At 48.7% G+C, this 17,146-nt stretch overlaps 1 protein-coding gene across 8 annotated transcripts in view; it reads right to left on the reverse strand.

The window, feature by feature from the left end:
- The window catches only part of PSAP (prosaposin), an 86,461-nt gene that overhangs the window by 6,342 nt on the left and 62,973 nt on the right, over positions 1 to 17,146 (reverse strand). For 3 of the 8 annotated variants that reach the window (XM_021071890.1, XM_005671041.3, XM_021071892.1), the window contains exons 2-8: positions 9,483 to 9,616; positions 7,234 to 7,308; positions 6,546 to 6,671; positions 5,384 to 5,584; positions 4,933 to 5,076; positions 4,058 to 4,114; positions 1,526 to 1,534 (exon numbers count right to left, since the gene is read on the reverse strand). In XM_021071890.1, the coding sequence (XP_020927549.1) occupies positions 1,526 to 1,534; positions 4,058 to 4,114; positions 4,933 to 5,076; positions 5,384 to 5,584; positions 6,546 to 6,671; positions 7,234 to 7,308; positions 9,483 to 9,616 (746 nt within the window). 8 annotated transcript variants of the gene reach the window in all.

Below are 17,146 nucleotides of genomic sequence, written 5' to 3' on the forward strand. Positions count from 1 at the left end.
AAGGTCTCCAGGTAGAGCCCCTTTCCCATCCAGACACCAAACCACAGGGACCCAGATAGTTCCGACGCCTTGACCATTTCACCACGCTGATGGTGAAGACCAAGTCAAGTATACACCCCTGGTATATATACCCTGTGAACCAATGCAACCAGCAACCAGCTCTGGCCTGCCTCCCACCACCAAACCATGAAGCAGCAGCAACAGCATTGCTAAAACGAGCCCTGATGAGGGGAGAGGGCTAGCCTGTGGCTACTACAGTTCATCTTGTTTTAACACAGCAAAGGTTCCATAATTCAGAAAGGCTGAAGGAGTCTGAAAAGTATAGCCTAAGTATCCTGTCTCGGGCACCCTTTAAGAATGGGGAAAAAATCAGGGAGTTCCCGTTATGGCTCCGTGGTTAGTGAATCCGACTAGGATCCATGAGGACGCAGGTTCCATCCCTGGCCTCGCTCAGTGGGTTAAGGATCCGGCCTTGCCGTGAGCTGTGGTGTAGGTTGCAGATGCAGCTCGGATCCCAAGTTGCTGTGGCTATGGAGTAGGCCGGCAGCTACAGCTCCAATTAGACCCCTAGCTTAGGAACCTCCATGTGCTGTGAGTGTGGCCCTTAAGAAAAAAAAAGACAAAAAGACCAAAAAAAAAAAAAAAAAAAGAATGGAGAAATATCAGAAAGCGGTCAAAGACGTATCAAGCTTTTCAGAAAAAAGACAAAGATGAGGAGGTGTAGCTGCTTTGTCTTAGATCAGCTTTGCTCTCCTAACTCCTTGAGGAGACCTAGGTAAACATTCAGATACTTCAATCGAAGTCCTCTCCTATTAGACTTCAAAATACCTTGGAAAGAGATGCCAGTGTTCAAAAGAGGGCAGTGCTCAGTACAACCCCGAAAGGGCACTGGCTCAGTAAGTGCAATCTGGGGGCTCGGTCCCTCATTTTGCCAACACTAGCCTGGTCCTCAAGCTGTCTCATGTGGCTCCAGGACCCCATCACCCAGAGGGGCAGAAGCCACAATCAAGAGATTGTTTCCAATGCTCTGGATCTGACAGACAGGGGAACAGTCTGCTCGCTATTTGCTCATGCAGCAGAAGCAGTTCTGGGGCTGTGAAAAACACAACTAATGACATGCAGTGCTCTCCTAAGTCATGACAGAAACAAGGTGTCCCGCTGGCATCGGGCCTGCACTGAAGGAGGCTGAGGCATCTCCAGGGCCGCCCAGGGTCCCCACCAGGCTGGTGGTGGCCTGCAAGGGGCCAGCTGGGCGCTGATCCTGACCAGAGCACAAGGCTCTGCTGGCTTGTTTTCTGGCCCCTTGAAGGGGAAACGAGACCCCTGACCCCTCCAGGGCTGAATCACAGGGGAGAGATTTAATAGCAGATTGAATAGCACAGAGAGGGAGCCTGCCTTTCACGATCACTCCTTGTATCTGTCAGAGCCGATCATGCCATACAAAAAAAAAAAAAAAAAAAAAAGATGAGCAAAGTAACTACGAGAAGCAGCAGACCACTACTACAAGCAGATTCCCATCACATACCTGATCCTGCTGTTGGAACAAAAAAACAGGAAATCGGAGATGAAAATAAGAGAAAGGAAAGGACACAACAGTTAAGAAAAAATTAAAAACAACAATAATCAAGCAGTTAACCAGGTATAAGGATGTCACCAGAAGTTTAGGGGAAAGGCCGTTTCAGTCACTTAGCGGCGACCTACCTTGTTCCTACCATGGTATGCACATGGGGGCTCAGAGCTGCTCTCTCCTGCAAGGGTCCACACTGCCCAGCCTGTCTGTGCACCACCCCACATCCCCGACACACCAAACCCTGACACTGAGCAGCAGGACCCCAGAAAGCACCGCGTTATGAGGGGCTCTCCTTGCTCAGAAGCCAAGCCCACCACGCCCACAGGGCCCTTGCCTCATGCCGGTGAGGAGCAGCTGGGAGTAAGACACAGGGCTGCTCAAATCAGGGGCGTGTGTTAGAACCTCCAATACACCCAGAGGGGTCCGGGATCCCTCTGGTGGCCAAATGCCAGCCTGGAAGGCTGGTCTGACAATACAGGCCTGGCTTGTTTTATTGAGCTTCACAGACTTTAGAAATTCAAGGTTTATGGCAACCCTGTTTCAGCCAAGTCTCCCGGCACTTGTCTCTCCAACAGCATTTGCCTAATTCTCGCAAAATTTCAAACTTTTTATCATCACTAACTGGTTACGGTGACTTGTGTGATCAGTGATTTTTGATGTCACTACTATGACTCACTGAAGGCTTAGATGGTGGTTAGTATTTTTAGCAATACAGTATTTTTTAATTACAATATGCACATTGTTTCTTTAGACCGAATGCTCTTGCGTATTAAACAGACTATAGTGTCGTATAAACATCACCGGGAAACCAAAAAATTCATCTGACTTGCTTTACTGTGACATTCACTTTTTTTTTTTTTTGGCTGCCCCACGGCGTTTGGAGCTCCCGGGCCAGGGATCAGATCCAAGGTGCAGCCTCGAACTAAGCCGCAGCTGCCCCATCGCCAGAGCCTTAACCCACTGTGCTGCGCCAAGGATCGAACCTGCGTCCCAGCACTCCCAAGACGCTGCCAATCCTGCTGCGCCACAGCAGGAGCTCCGTGATGTTCACTTTAATACGGTGGCCTGGGACCAAACCTGCAAAAGCTTCGAGGTGTAGCTCTATATCAAAAGTCTTGCCCTTGGATTCAGAAATTCTCGTCTCAGTTACTTACCATAAGGGAAAAAACTAGGATATGTCTACTTGGCTCGAAGGATGTTCATCATCCTTTTTATCCCAAGGGAAAACCTGAAAACCACCTCAGCATCCAGCCACAGGGGATGGTTCTACACGTTATGTTCTATCCACACAGTGAAATATTACGCAGCCACTTAAAAACCATGTGTACAGAAAATATTTTAATGACCAAGATAATTTTAGAGCAAAAAAAAAAAAAAGCAAAAAATATTGGAAAGCATTACCCATATTTAAAAAAAAATGTCTATGCAGCATGATTTTTAAAGTAAGAAAAATATTTTGTCAGCTATGAGGAAGCACTTAACTAGACCAGGTCACATCAAAGGCTTATTTTTTTCCTATTTTAGCTGCAGGTCTCCGTAAGCCACCTTTAAACTGTCTTTAGAACGAGGTGGGTGTGAGTAATAATTCCAAATAAACTCTATTGTGCCTGCAGTGCCCCTGAGAGGTCAGAGCAGGCCAGAGAGTCACTCTTTTAGCTTTGCAGGCCACGCGGTCTCAACCACTCTCAACTCCGCTATTGTAGCACAAAAATGGGCGTCGCCATATTCCAATAAAACTTTTTTATAACAACAGATGGTGGGCCATAGTTTTCTGACCCCTGGTTAGAGAACAAACTCCCTTAGGCCAACCTCTGTGTAGTCAGAAACTCAGCATGATGGAGAGAAAAAAAAAGTACGACCCATCCCTCCCCTGCTGCGGGTTAGCTCTCAGGAGATCAGTACATCCTTCCCCATGGAAGGATGCTTTCGGACCGCCCTGCTCTGTAGACTGTGCGGCATGCCTGGCTGGCTTTCATTCTGATGGATATTTTCTACCTCCAGTAATGAAGGAATGCCCCCTAACGCCTGGATGCATCAGAAGCAAGGGTGGGAACTGCGGGCTCAAGTCGCAGCTACGGGGAACACTGCTGCAGCGCCAGGACCCGCCTTGGGTGGCAGATCCTTTCCTTGGGCACTCAGCCTGCAACAGAGCGATCCTCAGGCCGAAAGCTACACAGCAGACTATTCCCATGGGTCCCAGAGTGGAAGCCAGACACTGGAAACCTGATGGCACGGACAAAGTGCCCGGAAGCCACCAGGGGAGTCCTGGAGGCCAGGCTGCTTCAGCCCAAGCCCTGCCTGGGGAAGACAAGAGGGAGCTGCTAAGTGGCAGGTAGACAGTCTGCTGGCAAAGAGGACTCATTTTGGTCCAATTCAGTACTCCAAGGTTAAAAACGGGGAAACTAAGTTACACAATTTTCAAAATCCTAGAAATCACAAAGTTAGAGACAAAGAAAAATGTGAACGGAAGCCTCCCCGGCCACCTACCATGTGCATCATCATCTGGATAGCGATTTCCGAGTACTGGCTGATATAGTTCTTGCACTGAGGACAGAGACACAGACTGTTAATGAAACTCACTGCTAGAGCAACATATTAAAAACCCAGCCTTGGAGTTCCTGTCGTGGCTCAGCAGCTAACGAACCCAACTAGCATCCATGAGGACGTGGGTTCAATCCCTGGCCTTGCTCAGTGGGTTCAGGATCCCGTATTGTGTGCTGTGAGCTGTGGTGCAGGTTGCAGACACAGCTTGGATCTTGCATTGCTGTGGCTGTGGTGTAGGCTGGCAGCTGTAGCTCCAATCGAACCCCTAGCCTGGGACCCTCCATGTGCCTCGGATGTGGCCCTAAAAAGACAAACAAAAAGCCTTTCCGACAGTATTATCAACAGCTGCCTATCAAGCAGCTTCAAAGAGCAGAATTTTATCAATGTCTCAATAAGATAAAAACGCAACTTGGTTACTCTATACCGCACAGGCAAACGTGTGTGCAAAGGTGTTTTGAACATGTTTTTCCAAACAAAGGCCCTTAGAGATGCCGGCCTCCAGGCTCTTTTTATGGCCTGTACTTTCCCCAAAGTCACACAGCAATTACTCAGCAGCCATTTAGGCTGACTGTGCCTAGGAGAAACTCTGCTTAGTGAGCTGAGGTTATTTTTCAAATGCATTTCACACATTCTTGCTGCTTTCTGGAAAAAGGGCAAGTGAAATTCTCTGACCAAGCTCTTCCTCAAAGCCCTGACGTTGGAATGTGAAGTGGTCCCCCAGCAAGGGCACTGTTCTCGGTGCCCCGACTCCTGTCTCCGGAACCAGCTCCCAAAGCCCAGAACATGCTCCCGTGTGTGTGCGAGGTGGGGAGACTCACCATGTCGGCCATGCCGGGCCCCAGGCGGTCACACTCCTCCTTGGCGTGGTTCACCAAGGCCTCGACAAAGGTGGAGTTGGTCCTCACAGCGTTCTGGAGGTCAGTCACCATCTGAATGCAGTCCTGGCAAACGTCCCCATCAGCCTGGAGAGAGAGGGCCGGCAAGGCTGTGACCACTGCACACTCCCACAAGAGCTAAGGGCGTTCCGATTCTAGGAAAACTGCCTTTCACGCTCTTGACCTGCAGCACGAGGGGGGAGCCCCTGAAGGGTTCCCAACGTGACTGATACCGAAAGGCTCCAAAGGTGTCAATACTCTCCCATCAAGTAGGTACTGATTATGGGAAAGAGTGTGAGGGAATAAGGCCCCAGGTTCGGAACTGTACGCACACGGCCCCTTTCGGGCGCAGCTCTAACCCAACCAAAAACGGGGCCCTGGGCCACGGCCTTACCTTCGGCCGGGGCTTGCTGCTGGAGCCGTCCTGAGGGTAGAGGAGGAGGGGGATGTTGGCCATGAAGGGAGCCACCGCCTCGGCCAGATCCAGTTCTGGTATCTGATTGGACTCGAGCTGCTTCTGCTGGGTCAGCTCCGCCAGGTGCTTCTGAAGAGACTCGCAGAGGTTCAGAGCGGAGCACACCTCCCCGGGCTTGCTCTGGGGAGGGAAAAGCCCAGTTGGAAATGCTCTCCCCGGAGAGAAACAGACCACCTGGTGCCCTCAGGATGAACCCCTTTCCTTATCTCTTGGCTTGACTCACACACGCTCGCCCAGCTCCCAGGCATCTCCGACTCAACCGCCCAACCTGCTCACCCTCCGTGGCACCATTTTAGCGAATGGTCCCACCACCATCCTCCCAGAGGTTCCAGCCACGAGCCTGCAAGACATGTCTAACTCCTCCGTCTCCTGTAATCCCCTCCACCAGCAAGTCCAGTCCACATATCCTCCACGACAAACAGCAGCTGTCCACCTCCACTGTCCCCATCACATCTCACACCGGCTCTCCTGCCAGTCTCTGCTCTTGCAACTCCCAACTGACGGGACCTAGAGCAACCCCTTTGGAAAAGGTGCCTAAGATCGTGTCACTTCTCCTCTTGAACCCCAAGGACTCCCACTGCACTTGCAAATCCTCAAACACAGCCTTGGCATCGACATGACCTTGGTCCCACCTCGGGACACTCTTGGCTCACTGGAGTTTTTAAAGATGTCTTCATGCAGTCTTTCCAAATTCCACAACCTGGCTCCTTGATTGCTGCTGAAAACCCAACCTCTGGCACACAGTTTATGCACAACAGATACTCAGTGATTCATGAGCATCCTTGGAGCTGATGTGAGTTATCTCATTAGTACCTAGTACCATCCCATCCGCTTACATTCCTTCACTAATTCTACAAGGTCCCATTTCCTATACCCTCCCCAACCCCTGAACATCACAAGCAGGGGTGTGCTGTGCCCGAGTCATTTTGGAGGTCAAAACTGTAGGGAAGACATGTTGACAAAATCCCAATCTACCAAAAGGACTTTCCATTTTAGTTTTAGCCACTGTAATCTGGTCTGGAACCTGCCCTGGGCACCAGAAGTGCCCTGAAGGAGAGTCTGTTTATTCTCCACCACATACCATCTGTCCTTTAATCATGTCCAGGATGACAGGGAAGTAGGAGTCAACGATCTCCTTGCACGTGGCAGACATGTTCGGCTTGGGAAGCCAGTCACACGTCCTCTCCAAGTACACGAGGATCTCCTGCTGGAGAGGACGCAGGCAAGGGTCAGACCGGACGGGCTGAGAGCAAGAGGCCCTCCACAGCTCCTGCAAAGCTGACAGCTAGAAAACAGCGGCCCTCGGGGAACAGGACTGAGGACAGGGCTGGCGGGGAGCCGTGGCTCTGCAGATTAATGAGGCAAAGAGCAGATGCGAGCATTATTCAAAACCAAGATCCTCCAACCTGTGGTCTCCCAGGTGCAGGGAAGTCTGAGCAGAAATTGCCCAAAAATGGCCCTAAAGGTTAACAGCATGTGATATGAAAATCTAATCAACTGGGGCTTAACACCTAGCCCAGGAGTCAGCAAACTAGGGCCCGCAGCCTGTTTTTGTATAGCCTGGGGCCAAGAATGGTTCTTACATTTTTAAAGGATGCTGGGGGGAGGGCGCACAGGGATTATGTGACAGAAAGTTTGTGACCTACAGAACAATTATTTCTGACCTGGGCCTAGACCATTCCCCTTGGACCCTGGAGTCACAGCTCTGTAAGGTACCGATGCACATGGCCACTGCTCACAGGCAGTCACACACACCGGCGGCAACTCACCTCAGTGGCATTGTCTTTCAACATGTCGCCAGCTGCAGTGATGACATCTTTGCATATGTCACAGGGAAGGGATTTCTAAGAGGAAAGAACACAAGGGAGAGAGATCGGTATTTACAAGACATAACTCACATCGCACACAGCGGAAAGCCGCCTTGGCTTTTCTCCCGTCTCTTCCGACCAGGGATGCAATCAGGCCACCTCTGAAGTGCTGGCACGGCCTGGTCCCCCAACCTGGGTGAGGATGCTATGGAGAAGGATCAGGCGGGACTGCTCTGTGCTTCTACAGGATAGAAACCCTTTTCCTATACCCTCGACCCCACCCCCAGCACCTTGCTCGGAGCACATGGCACAGGCCACATCTTGTACCCACGCTCACAACAGCTCTATGAGGAAACTGAGGCTCAAAAATCAGGTAGCTATCAGAGCAAACCGGAAATGAGACACAGCATCAGAGTAAGGGGGGCAGGGGCAGGGAACTGGTGCAGTGAGACCTCTTCACAGCCGGCATTCTGTCTGCCTCCACCTCCTGGGCTGTGCTGTGTGCCTGCGGAGGCCACACATCACCACTGCAGAGCTGAGACACAACAACCTTCTAGATAGGCCTGGGCATCCCTACCTGGCCCAGGACCAGGAAAACTCTAACCAGGTCTCGAAACCCTTGGGGCTCTCCCTTCTTTAGGTCAACTGGTTCTGACCCACAGAGAAGGAACTAACACATCTGGGTGAGATGAAGGAACACCTGTGAACATGGCTGCACTTAGAGAAACCGTCATGAACCTTTGGACCTAATCAGGCTAATGCCATGCACAGGGCCACACAGACATCCTGCACGGATGCCCGAGAGGTTCAGCTTCTGAGAGACTGTCCTGTCAAGGGAGAAAGAGCTAAAGTCCTCCCAAGATACTTTAAACTTGGAAAGAGGAAGCAGGAGGACACAGTATTAAAAATAAGATTGCGAGCAAATTAGAAAGCAAATCTGAAAGTGATTTTGACCACAGAGTCCCCCGCAGTTCAAACAGTGAATTCAAAAACTGTTTCTAGGAGTTCCCATCAGAGCTTAGCGGAAAAGAAGCTGACTGGTATCCATGTGGATGCAGGTTCCATCCCTGGCCTCATTCAGCGGGTTAAGGATCCAGCATTGCCATGAGCTGTGGTGTAGGTTGCAGACACGGCTGACTACAGCTCCAATTCGACCCCTAGCCTGGGAACTTCCATATGCCACTGGTGCAGCCCTAAAAAGACAAAAAAGAAAGAAAAGGAAAAAAAAAAAAAGAAACGATTTCTAGAAGAGCAGTTTTACTTAATTCTTCTCTCATTGAAGGAGTACTAGTTGGCCAGTGACAAGCTCTAGGCCTCAGACTTCTCTAGACCTCAAACGTGGCCTGTACCACAGGCTGGAGCACTTCCTGTGGTCCAACAGCCAAGCCAACAGAGCTCGGGTGTCTCCTGAGGAGGGGCTTGGGCTGCTGGAGAAGGTACTTAAGGTTTGTCATCTTTAAGAGTACTTCCCACATGGAGTTCCTGTCGTGGCTCAGCGGCAATGAACCCAACTAGGATCCATAAGGATGTGGGTTCCATCCCAGGCCTCACTCAATGGGTTCAGCATTGTCAGGAGCTGCAGTGGCTGTGGCATAGGCCAGCGATTCAACCCCTAGCCCGGCAACTTCCATATGCTGTGGCTATGGCCCTAAAAAGGAAAAAAAAAAAAAGAGTACTCCTCACATGAATCTGCTATATTTCAATTATGTAAGATGAAAAAAATCAGTGGCATCTTTGCCAGTCTGGCTATAGCTGGAAGTAAAATTTTAAATAGCTACCGACCTCTAGGCTCTGAATCAGTGATCTGCCTGTTTGAGAGGGAGACAGAGAAAATACCATAAAAGAGGGAAAGCGTTTGAAAAAAAAAAAAAAGCTAAGTCTACGTCAAGTGAGTGACCAAGGACAGAGCTGGAACTGCTGCTCAGGCTAGGGGTGAAGGCAGAGGTGGCAGCTGCAGAGGCCTAGAGGGCACCGTGAGTGGACAGGGTGCCTCCCCCACCTCGTCTGTGCTGCCTAGACACTGGGTGGCCTTGCGGGAAGGGAGCCTTCCCCTCCCCGGCCCCCCCACTGCTCGTGGTGAAGTGGGTACACCCACCCAAGGACCTGCCCTCCTCACAGGGTCCCCATAAGGAGCAAAGAGGAGGATACAGGAGAGTGCTGGGCTACGTCCAGGGCAGCAGTTACACACAGACACAGACGGGGGCACTCACCACGGTTGGCTTGTTCCAGACGGTCTGCAGGCAGTGCTGCAGGGCCCCGCAGTCGGATGCTGTCTTCACGTTCTGGCACCACACGGCCGAGCCCCTGGTGCACTCTCTCAGGCCCAGGACGGGGCTGGCGAGAGCTGCAAGGAAAACCAGTGTGAGGACACCGCACACCAGGCTCGCCTCATTGGTTTCCCCGGGATCGGGCAGCCCTGCCATCCCGCGGGACACCAGCCTGGCCCCTTGCCAGCTATGAGACCCCAAGCCACACAGCCAAAAAGCTGCGGTGTCACAAATGTCACAGGGCTGGGAGGAGCTGGTCATCATTTTTCTCTCAATCTATTTTTAAACAGTATCAGGCAGATCAGTCCTTTTACTAATCTTTATCATCCTAAAGTCCCATGAAGTTAATCAAAGAAGTTACAGGAGAAAAGGTGGACAGGTTTAAATATAGAAGATTTTTAACTTCCGTAGAATAAAAATGGCCAAAGTTGAAAAAAATGTAATGAGAACACCAAGATTCATATCTAATGTTGTCTTAGTAGAAAGGCCCACTTATAAATCTGCACATGTACAAGTTTGCCAGCAAAAAAACAAGACTACATACAAGTTCCTGCTATACTGCAGTGGGTTAAGAATCCGACGACCGGAGTTCCCATCGTGGCACAGCGGAAACGAATCCCACTAGGAACCATGAGGTTGCAGGTTCGATCCCTGGCCTCGCTCAGTAGGTTAAGGATCTGGTGTTGCCGTGAGCTGTGGTGTAGGTCACAGAGGCAGCTCAGATCCAGCGTTGCTGTGGCTGTGGTCTAGGCCAGTGGCTACAGCTCCGATTAGACCCCTAGCCTGGGAACCTCCATATGCCAAAGGTGCAGCCCTAGAAAGTGGAAAAAAAGGGCGGGGGGGCGGCGGGGGAATCCAACTGCTTGGAGGTGCTTGTTTGATCCCAGGCCCAGGAAATCTCCATATGCTGTGGGTCTGGCCATAACAAAGAAAAAAGAAAGATCACGTTGCCACTTGGTATCACAAAGTATGTCCACTCAAAACCAGGAGCATTTCATCTACAGTGTAGCAAGGAAAGTCACAGCCACAGATAGGGAATTAGGAAAAAAGAGAGGTTCAGGTGACCTGGGACCAAAGAAATGCAAGTTAAAGTAAGAAGGAACCACATTTCTAAAGTTAAAATAGCCAAAGGAAAACAAAAGCAAAAGCCTTGTCACCAAAAAGAAACAAATTTGTGGTAAAAGATATATATTCTTTTCAGCAGTATGACTGGTAGGTACGTCTCAAAATATATTCAAGCATTTCAAGAACTGGGGGGAAAATCCCTCATCAAAAATCCATGTCTAATAAACATTTTGGAGAAATATAGTCATTTAAAAGGTAAAATACAGGGAGTTCCCGTTGTAGCACAGTGGTTAACAAATCCGACTAGGAACCATGAGGTTGCAGGTTCGATCCCTGGCCTTGCTCAGTGGGCTGAGGATCCGGCATTGCCATGAGCTGTGGTGCAGGCTGCAGACACAGCTTGGATCCCGCGTTGCTGTGGCTCTGGTATAGGCCAGCGGCTACAGCTCGGATTCAACCCCTAGCCTGCTAACCTCCATATGCTGCAGGAGCGGCCCAAGAAATGGCAAAAAGACAAAAAATAAAAAATAAATAAAAGGTAAAACACAATATGCATAAATATATATATATATAAAGTGAAATTCATGATACTAAAAAAAAAAAAAAAAAAGACAGATGTAACCTAAATCACCAAAAAATAGAGGGAGAAAAACTAGTGCTATTCTTACTAAAATATTATGCAGCTGTTAAATATACTTATAAAGATCATGTATGTCAAATAGGAAAAAAATTCAAGAAGGATATGAAGTTGAGGTGGTACAAAACCCAGAAAAGAATAAATGAAGCAAGACGGTTGGCCGAATTCTTTTTAATTCCCAACATTATGTTGTGTATGTGTAGTGTTTAAAGAATATTTCATACACTGCCTTGAGAGTGCTTATGTTCCTTAAAACAGATCTATGGTATCCCTTGATTCTGAAATGGAAAAATGGGAAGAAAAGTCTCACATTCACACCTGATTAGTAAACAAGAGAATATATCAGGCCACATATAGACTGACAACTGTGCAGAGGTCAAATGCCAGCAGATGTCACAGGAAAGCTGAGCCAACTTCTACTGTAAACAGAAAACATTCAGCCCAGGTCTGAGAAGAAAACCCCACAGGTATCTAAGAAACAGATTTAGAGCCTCAGGAGTCAGGCTGCATGTTGCTTCACCATGGAAAATAGGAGAGGCCACAGTAATTCTATAGATGTCTCTCTCTCTCTCTCTCACAGGCGCGCGCGCGCACACACACACACACCCCCACCCACAAAACACGTGGAGTGCAGCAGGTACTCTCCCTCCAGGAGAGAGAAGGGAAATGCTGGTATTACTAGCTATTCAACCTTAACTATAGTTCCACAAACTACTCATGCAAAGACACAGTCACAAATCCCCAAAAAGCTCCAGCCAGACTCTCTGCACACTTTCAGTCACCACCAGATGAATTCTTAATCTGCTACCCAGGTTACAGCCTTCTCTGCCCTTTGAGAGAGGGGGGAAAAAATCGTAACCCACAACCAGTTCACTAACTCAACAGAACTGGCCACATTCCAAAAGCTGTTGGTTTGGTCTGGTTTCTGGGAAAACATGTGCGGGATTCGAGAGTACTACACTGCCCAGATGGTTAACCATGACATAGCCAAGCTAGGCTTGGGGCCTCAGCCAGGAGGTTGGAGGGGGGCAGAAGTTGAGTCATGAGGGCAAGGGCTCTGGGGAGTGTAGGGGTCAGAGACAGACCAAGACCTAGCAGCTGCCACCAGCGCCTCCCATGCTCCTGAACGGTACCCACTAAGCCACCCTGCCTGCTTCCACCGCCAGATGAGGAGTACAGAGTAAGAGCAAGAAGCTATAGGGAGTTCCCTTTGTGGCTCAGTGGTAATGAACCATGAAGATTCAGGTTTGATCCCTGGCCTTCCTGTGAGCTGTGGTATAGGTCGCAAACACGGCTCAAATCACGAGTTGCTATGGCTATGGCCAGCAGCTGCAGCTCTGACTTGACCCCTAGCCTGGGAACCTCTCCATATGCTGCAAGTGTAGCCCTAAACCCCACCACCACCCCCACCACCCAAAAAAAGAACAAGAAGCTACAAAGTGAGTCTCTGGAGGAAGGAACACTATGGTACACGGTGAAGCTGGAGAGCCAGAAGACAGCAGCAGATAAAAGCCAGGCCAGTGAACAGTCCTCCCTACACAAGGCCTGGCCACCACTCTCTACCCCTACCAATGCCTCCTCAACCAGGATTTTTCAGCCAGGGATTTTCTCCAACCAGGCAGAAATTGGCTACAACTAACCAAAATCTATCAGGTTTCAGCAACACAATGCACTACTATCACAGGCCCAAGCAGCAAGAATACTTTGTAGCTTGTTTACTCCCCTAGAAACCTCAAATAGTAACCACCTGCAGTAAAGGCTTTGTTACTTGTTTGACCAGGGTATCCTGGGACTGAAAAGTAGCCCCTTTTATTTGAAATTGGTCCATTTACCAGGATTCAACCCTGGCCTGGGATCCTCCATACGCCTTGGGTACAGTCCAAAAAACAAACAAAAACAAACAAAAGAACCCAACTAGTGTCCATGAGGATGCGGGTTCAATCCCTGGCCCCGATCAGTGGGTTAAGGATCTGGAGTTGCCACAAGCTGCAGCATCCATCACAGACATGGTTTGGATACTGCATTGCTATGGCTGTGGTGTAGGCCGGCAGCTGCAGCTCTGATTCAACCCCTAGCCTGGGAACTTCCATATGCTGCGGATACAGCTGTAAAAAGACAAAAAATAAAATAAATAATAAAATAAAATTACCCTAAACTACCTTCTGATTAGTTACTTCTCAAACCACGTTCCCGGCAAAGATTTTATCCCTATTTCCATTCTCCTGCACCATCAGCAAATACTAACTTCCTTCTCTGAGGCAATATGTTGAACTCTATGAAAGTTCTTACAATGTCTGCCTAACCTCCCAAAGATCGGATAAAACGTGTCTTACTAAGTATCACAGAGTTCCTGTAGTGGCTCAGTGGAAACAAATCTTGATTGATATCCATGAGGATGCGGGTTCTATCCCTGACTTCGATCAGTGGGTTAAGGATCCATTGTTCCCATGAGCTGTGGTGTAGGTCGCAGACGCAGCTCAGAGCCTACATTGCCATGGCTGTGGCACAGGTCGGAGGCTGCAGCTCTGATTCGACCCCTAGCCTCCCTAGCCTCGTAACCTCCATATGCTATGGGTGTGGCCCTTTAAAAAGGTGGGGGGGGGCGATCACTAGTCAGGGTGAGGCAAGCTCTATACTTAGTTCAAGGCGCTGGCAATGGAGCCCTCAATGACAAATGCTGGTGGGCTGAGGTTAGAGAAATGAGGGCTTCAGAGATACTAAAACCCCATAGGCAAGCCTCATTTAATTAAACAGGGCTGGTTTGTTTAAGATGCTATTGCTATTTCCTTTGGAAAGGGGTGGGTGCTCTATTCCATTCTTACTCCCCAGGCCTAGAAGAAAATAAACAGATGTGTTATGAACCACTCCACAGTTAGGCCATTTATCAAAAATAGGTTGTCAGAATTTTACTGTCTTGAGAAGAGCTGCCATGAGTCGGATCAGCCATGGACTCTGTCTGTGGCAGCTCTAGACTGAACAAAAAAAAACCTCGGTGAGCCTGGGAGGGTGGGAGAGCTCATCAGAACCACGTGTGTTTTAGGTGCTTTTAGGGGAATGTCTTGTGAGAAGGAACCAAACCCTGAGTTTACAGTGAGACTGCTAAGGCAATGGACCCACCATCTAAGTCAAACGGTTTTTTCCAAACATGGCATGCTGGCTGAAAAGAAAACAAGATCTGCCTGCAACTTCTGCCCAAACGACCCTAAGCAAATCGCCACCCTTCTGAGCTTGTTTTTTTTTTTTTTTTCTTTTTTTCTCTTTTTAGGGCCGCACCTGCGGCATATGGAAGTTCCCAGGCCAGAGGTCGAATGGGAGCTGCAGCTGCCGGCCTAACACCACAGCCACAGCAACATGGGGTCCTTAACCCACTGAGCAGGGCCAGGGATCGAACCCAAGTCCTCATGGATACTAGTTGGGTTCGTTACCAATGAGCCACAATGTGAACACTGAGCTTGCTTTTCATCTCTAAAAAAAGGATGAAGCCACTTGATCACTGGATTGTTTTGAAAAACAAGATGACATTAACTATCCACTTTCAACTGCCAGAGTACTACTCTCTCAACCGTCAGGCCCTGAGCATTATCTCGCTGGTATTTTAATTTATCCACATTATCTCAACTCCCCTACCAGAGTGCTTTGAAACCAGACTGGGAAGGGTTCAGACGAAGGCTCCACCACTTCTAGGCATGTGACCTTCTCCAATCTGCAAAATGGACTAAATACTAGCACCCATGCCAAGGGATTTGTAAAAATTAACCTATTTGTAAAACAAAGTTAGTACAATCCTGGCATGCTATAAAATAAAAGTCCACTGAACACTATTATTATTACCCATAGCAGCAACCAGAAGACCTTTTTCTGACCCACTCCCTTGTCCAGAACAGGTGTTCCACAAATAGCTGAATCAAGGCTGTTCTATTTGCTTTCTCTCCATTTAATCAGGTCATTAACTGGCAGTGCCAAGACCTGAAGAGCTGTATCCCAACACCCTCAGAAGCTGATGGTTACGGAGCTCTCTTGTGATACAGTATGTTAAGGATCTGGTGTTGTCTCTGCAGAGGCTCGAGTCACCACTGTGGCTAGGGCTCAATCCCTTCAACACCCAAAAAATCACCAGGAGAGTGAAGCACAGGCCACAGAGTAATGAACCCAGGAGTCAATACTGTGTACCTACGAGCTAAACCCGAAGTCCTATGAGGGCAACAATGAGAGGTGCCGAGCAACGCATCAGTAATACCACCGCTGAAATGCTTTCAGGAATTCATCCAATTGGAGCTATTGGCTGATTGCCCTCCCATCCCGAAAAGCTGCCATTGTTCAAAATATGTTTGGAACCCATCTTCTAGAAGAGCCCCCTCAAAACCTCTCCTTTTCTAGAAGTGGGTGAAGGCACCATGGCAACACGATCACTGGCCTGAGTGTTGGGTAGACAGACCTGATGAAACCGCTGCTCTGCTGTCTACGGAAGCCAAGCTTTGGACAACTTACTTATGCCACAACTCTCTGCAAAATATGGAAACTAAGAGTGCCCCTTTCTTAGGAATTCAGTCAAGATTAATGAAAAAGCAGAGAGAGCACTGAGAGTGCCTAGTACCTAGGAAGCTCAGTTCATTGTTCCCCAACTTGTTAATGGTGGGCTTGAGGAGGAGGACAACCACGGGGAGGTGTTCACATTCTAATTTTTATATTTTTGCATAAATTAATTTTTTCTAAGGCTACCTTTAAAATCAGAAAAAAATCAGTTAAACCCTACAATCTGTTTCAGGGAACAATTATTGCCCAGTGTGGCAGAGGCTGCGAGTTGCTCCCTATATCTATACTCTGCTCCTTGGCTACATATAGCTGCCAAAATTAAAAACCACTTTCAGAGTTCACCTTGTGGCTCAGCAAGTTACGAGCCCAACCAGTATCCATGAGGATGTGGGTTCAATGCCTGGCCTCGCTCAGTGGGTTAAGGATCTGGCCGTGCTGTGGCAGTGCTGAGTGCTGTAGGCTGGCAGCTGCAACTCCTGTTCGAACGCTAGCCTGGGAACTTCCATATGCCTCAGGTGTGGCCCTAAAGAAAAAAAAAAAAAAAAAAAAAAACACATTTCCCGGTTTCCCATATAGGAATGTCTGGCCACAAAACTGTATTCTGGCTGATGAATGTCACTATTGCACTTTTAAAGACAAGAGTGATGGCTTGAACTCTGGCAGCCACGATGGGCTACAAGGAAAGGGGCTAGACCTCAAGGGAGCAGAACATCAAGTTAGAAAAGCCTGGGTCTCTGAATTCTTTTGGAAGCAGAACCACCATGTTAGCCCTAGACAGCAATTATTATTCTGGGTTTCTGCTGTCTGCAGTCAAACCTAAGCCTAACTACGATCATCTACCTCATTCACCAGAAGAGTCCCCAAATGACAAGTCTTGACTAAAGCTTACCTCCACTGAGGGTATTTAAAAGCCCATGTAAACAGCAAGGTCTACTGTACAGCAAAGGGAAGTGTATCCAGTCTCCCAGGATAGAGCACAAGGTAAAAAAATATTAAAAAAAGAATGTATAGGAGTTCCCAGGTGGATCAGCAAATTAAGAATCCGGCACTGTCTGGCACTGCTGTGGCCCGGGTGGCATGGGTTCAATCCCTGGCCTGGTAACTTCTGCATGCCCCAGGGATGGCCAAAAAAAAAAAAAAAAGTATATACATGCGTAGCTTAGTCACTTTGCTGTATAGCAGAAATGGGTGCAACACTGTAAATCAACTATATATTTTTTTTTATTTGTCTTTTTAGGGCCGTACCCATGGCATATGGAGGTTCCCAGGCTAGGAATCGAATCAGAGCTTCAGCGGCTGGCCTATGCCACAGCTGAAGCAACACCAAATCCGAGCCACATCTGTGACCTACACCACGGTTCATGGCAATGCC

Source organism: Sus scrofa, chromosome 14, assembly GCF_000003025.6.
Source record: "Sus scrofa isolate TJ Tabasco breed Duroc chromosome 14, Sscrofa11.1, whole genome shotgun sequence".
Classification (NCBI taxonomy): domain Eukaryota; kingdom Metazoa; phylum Chordata; class Mammalia; order Artiodactyla; family Suidae; genus Sus; species Sus scrofa.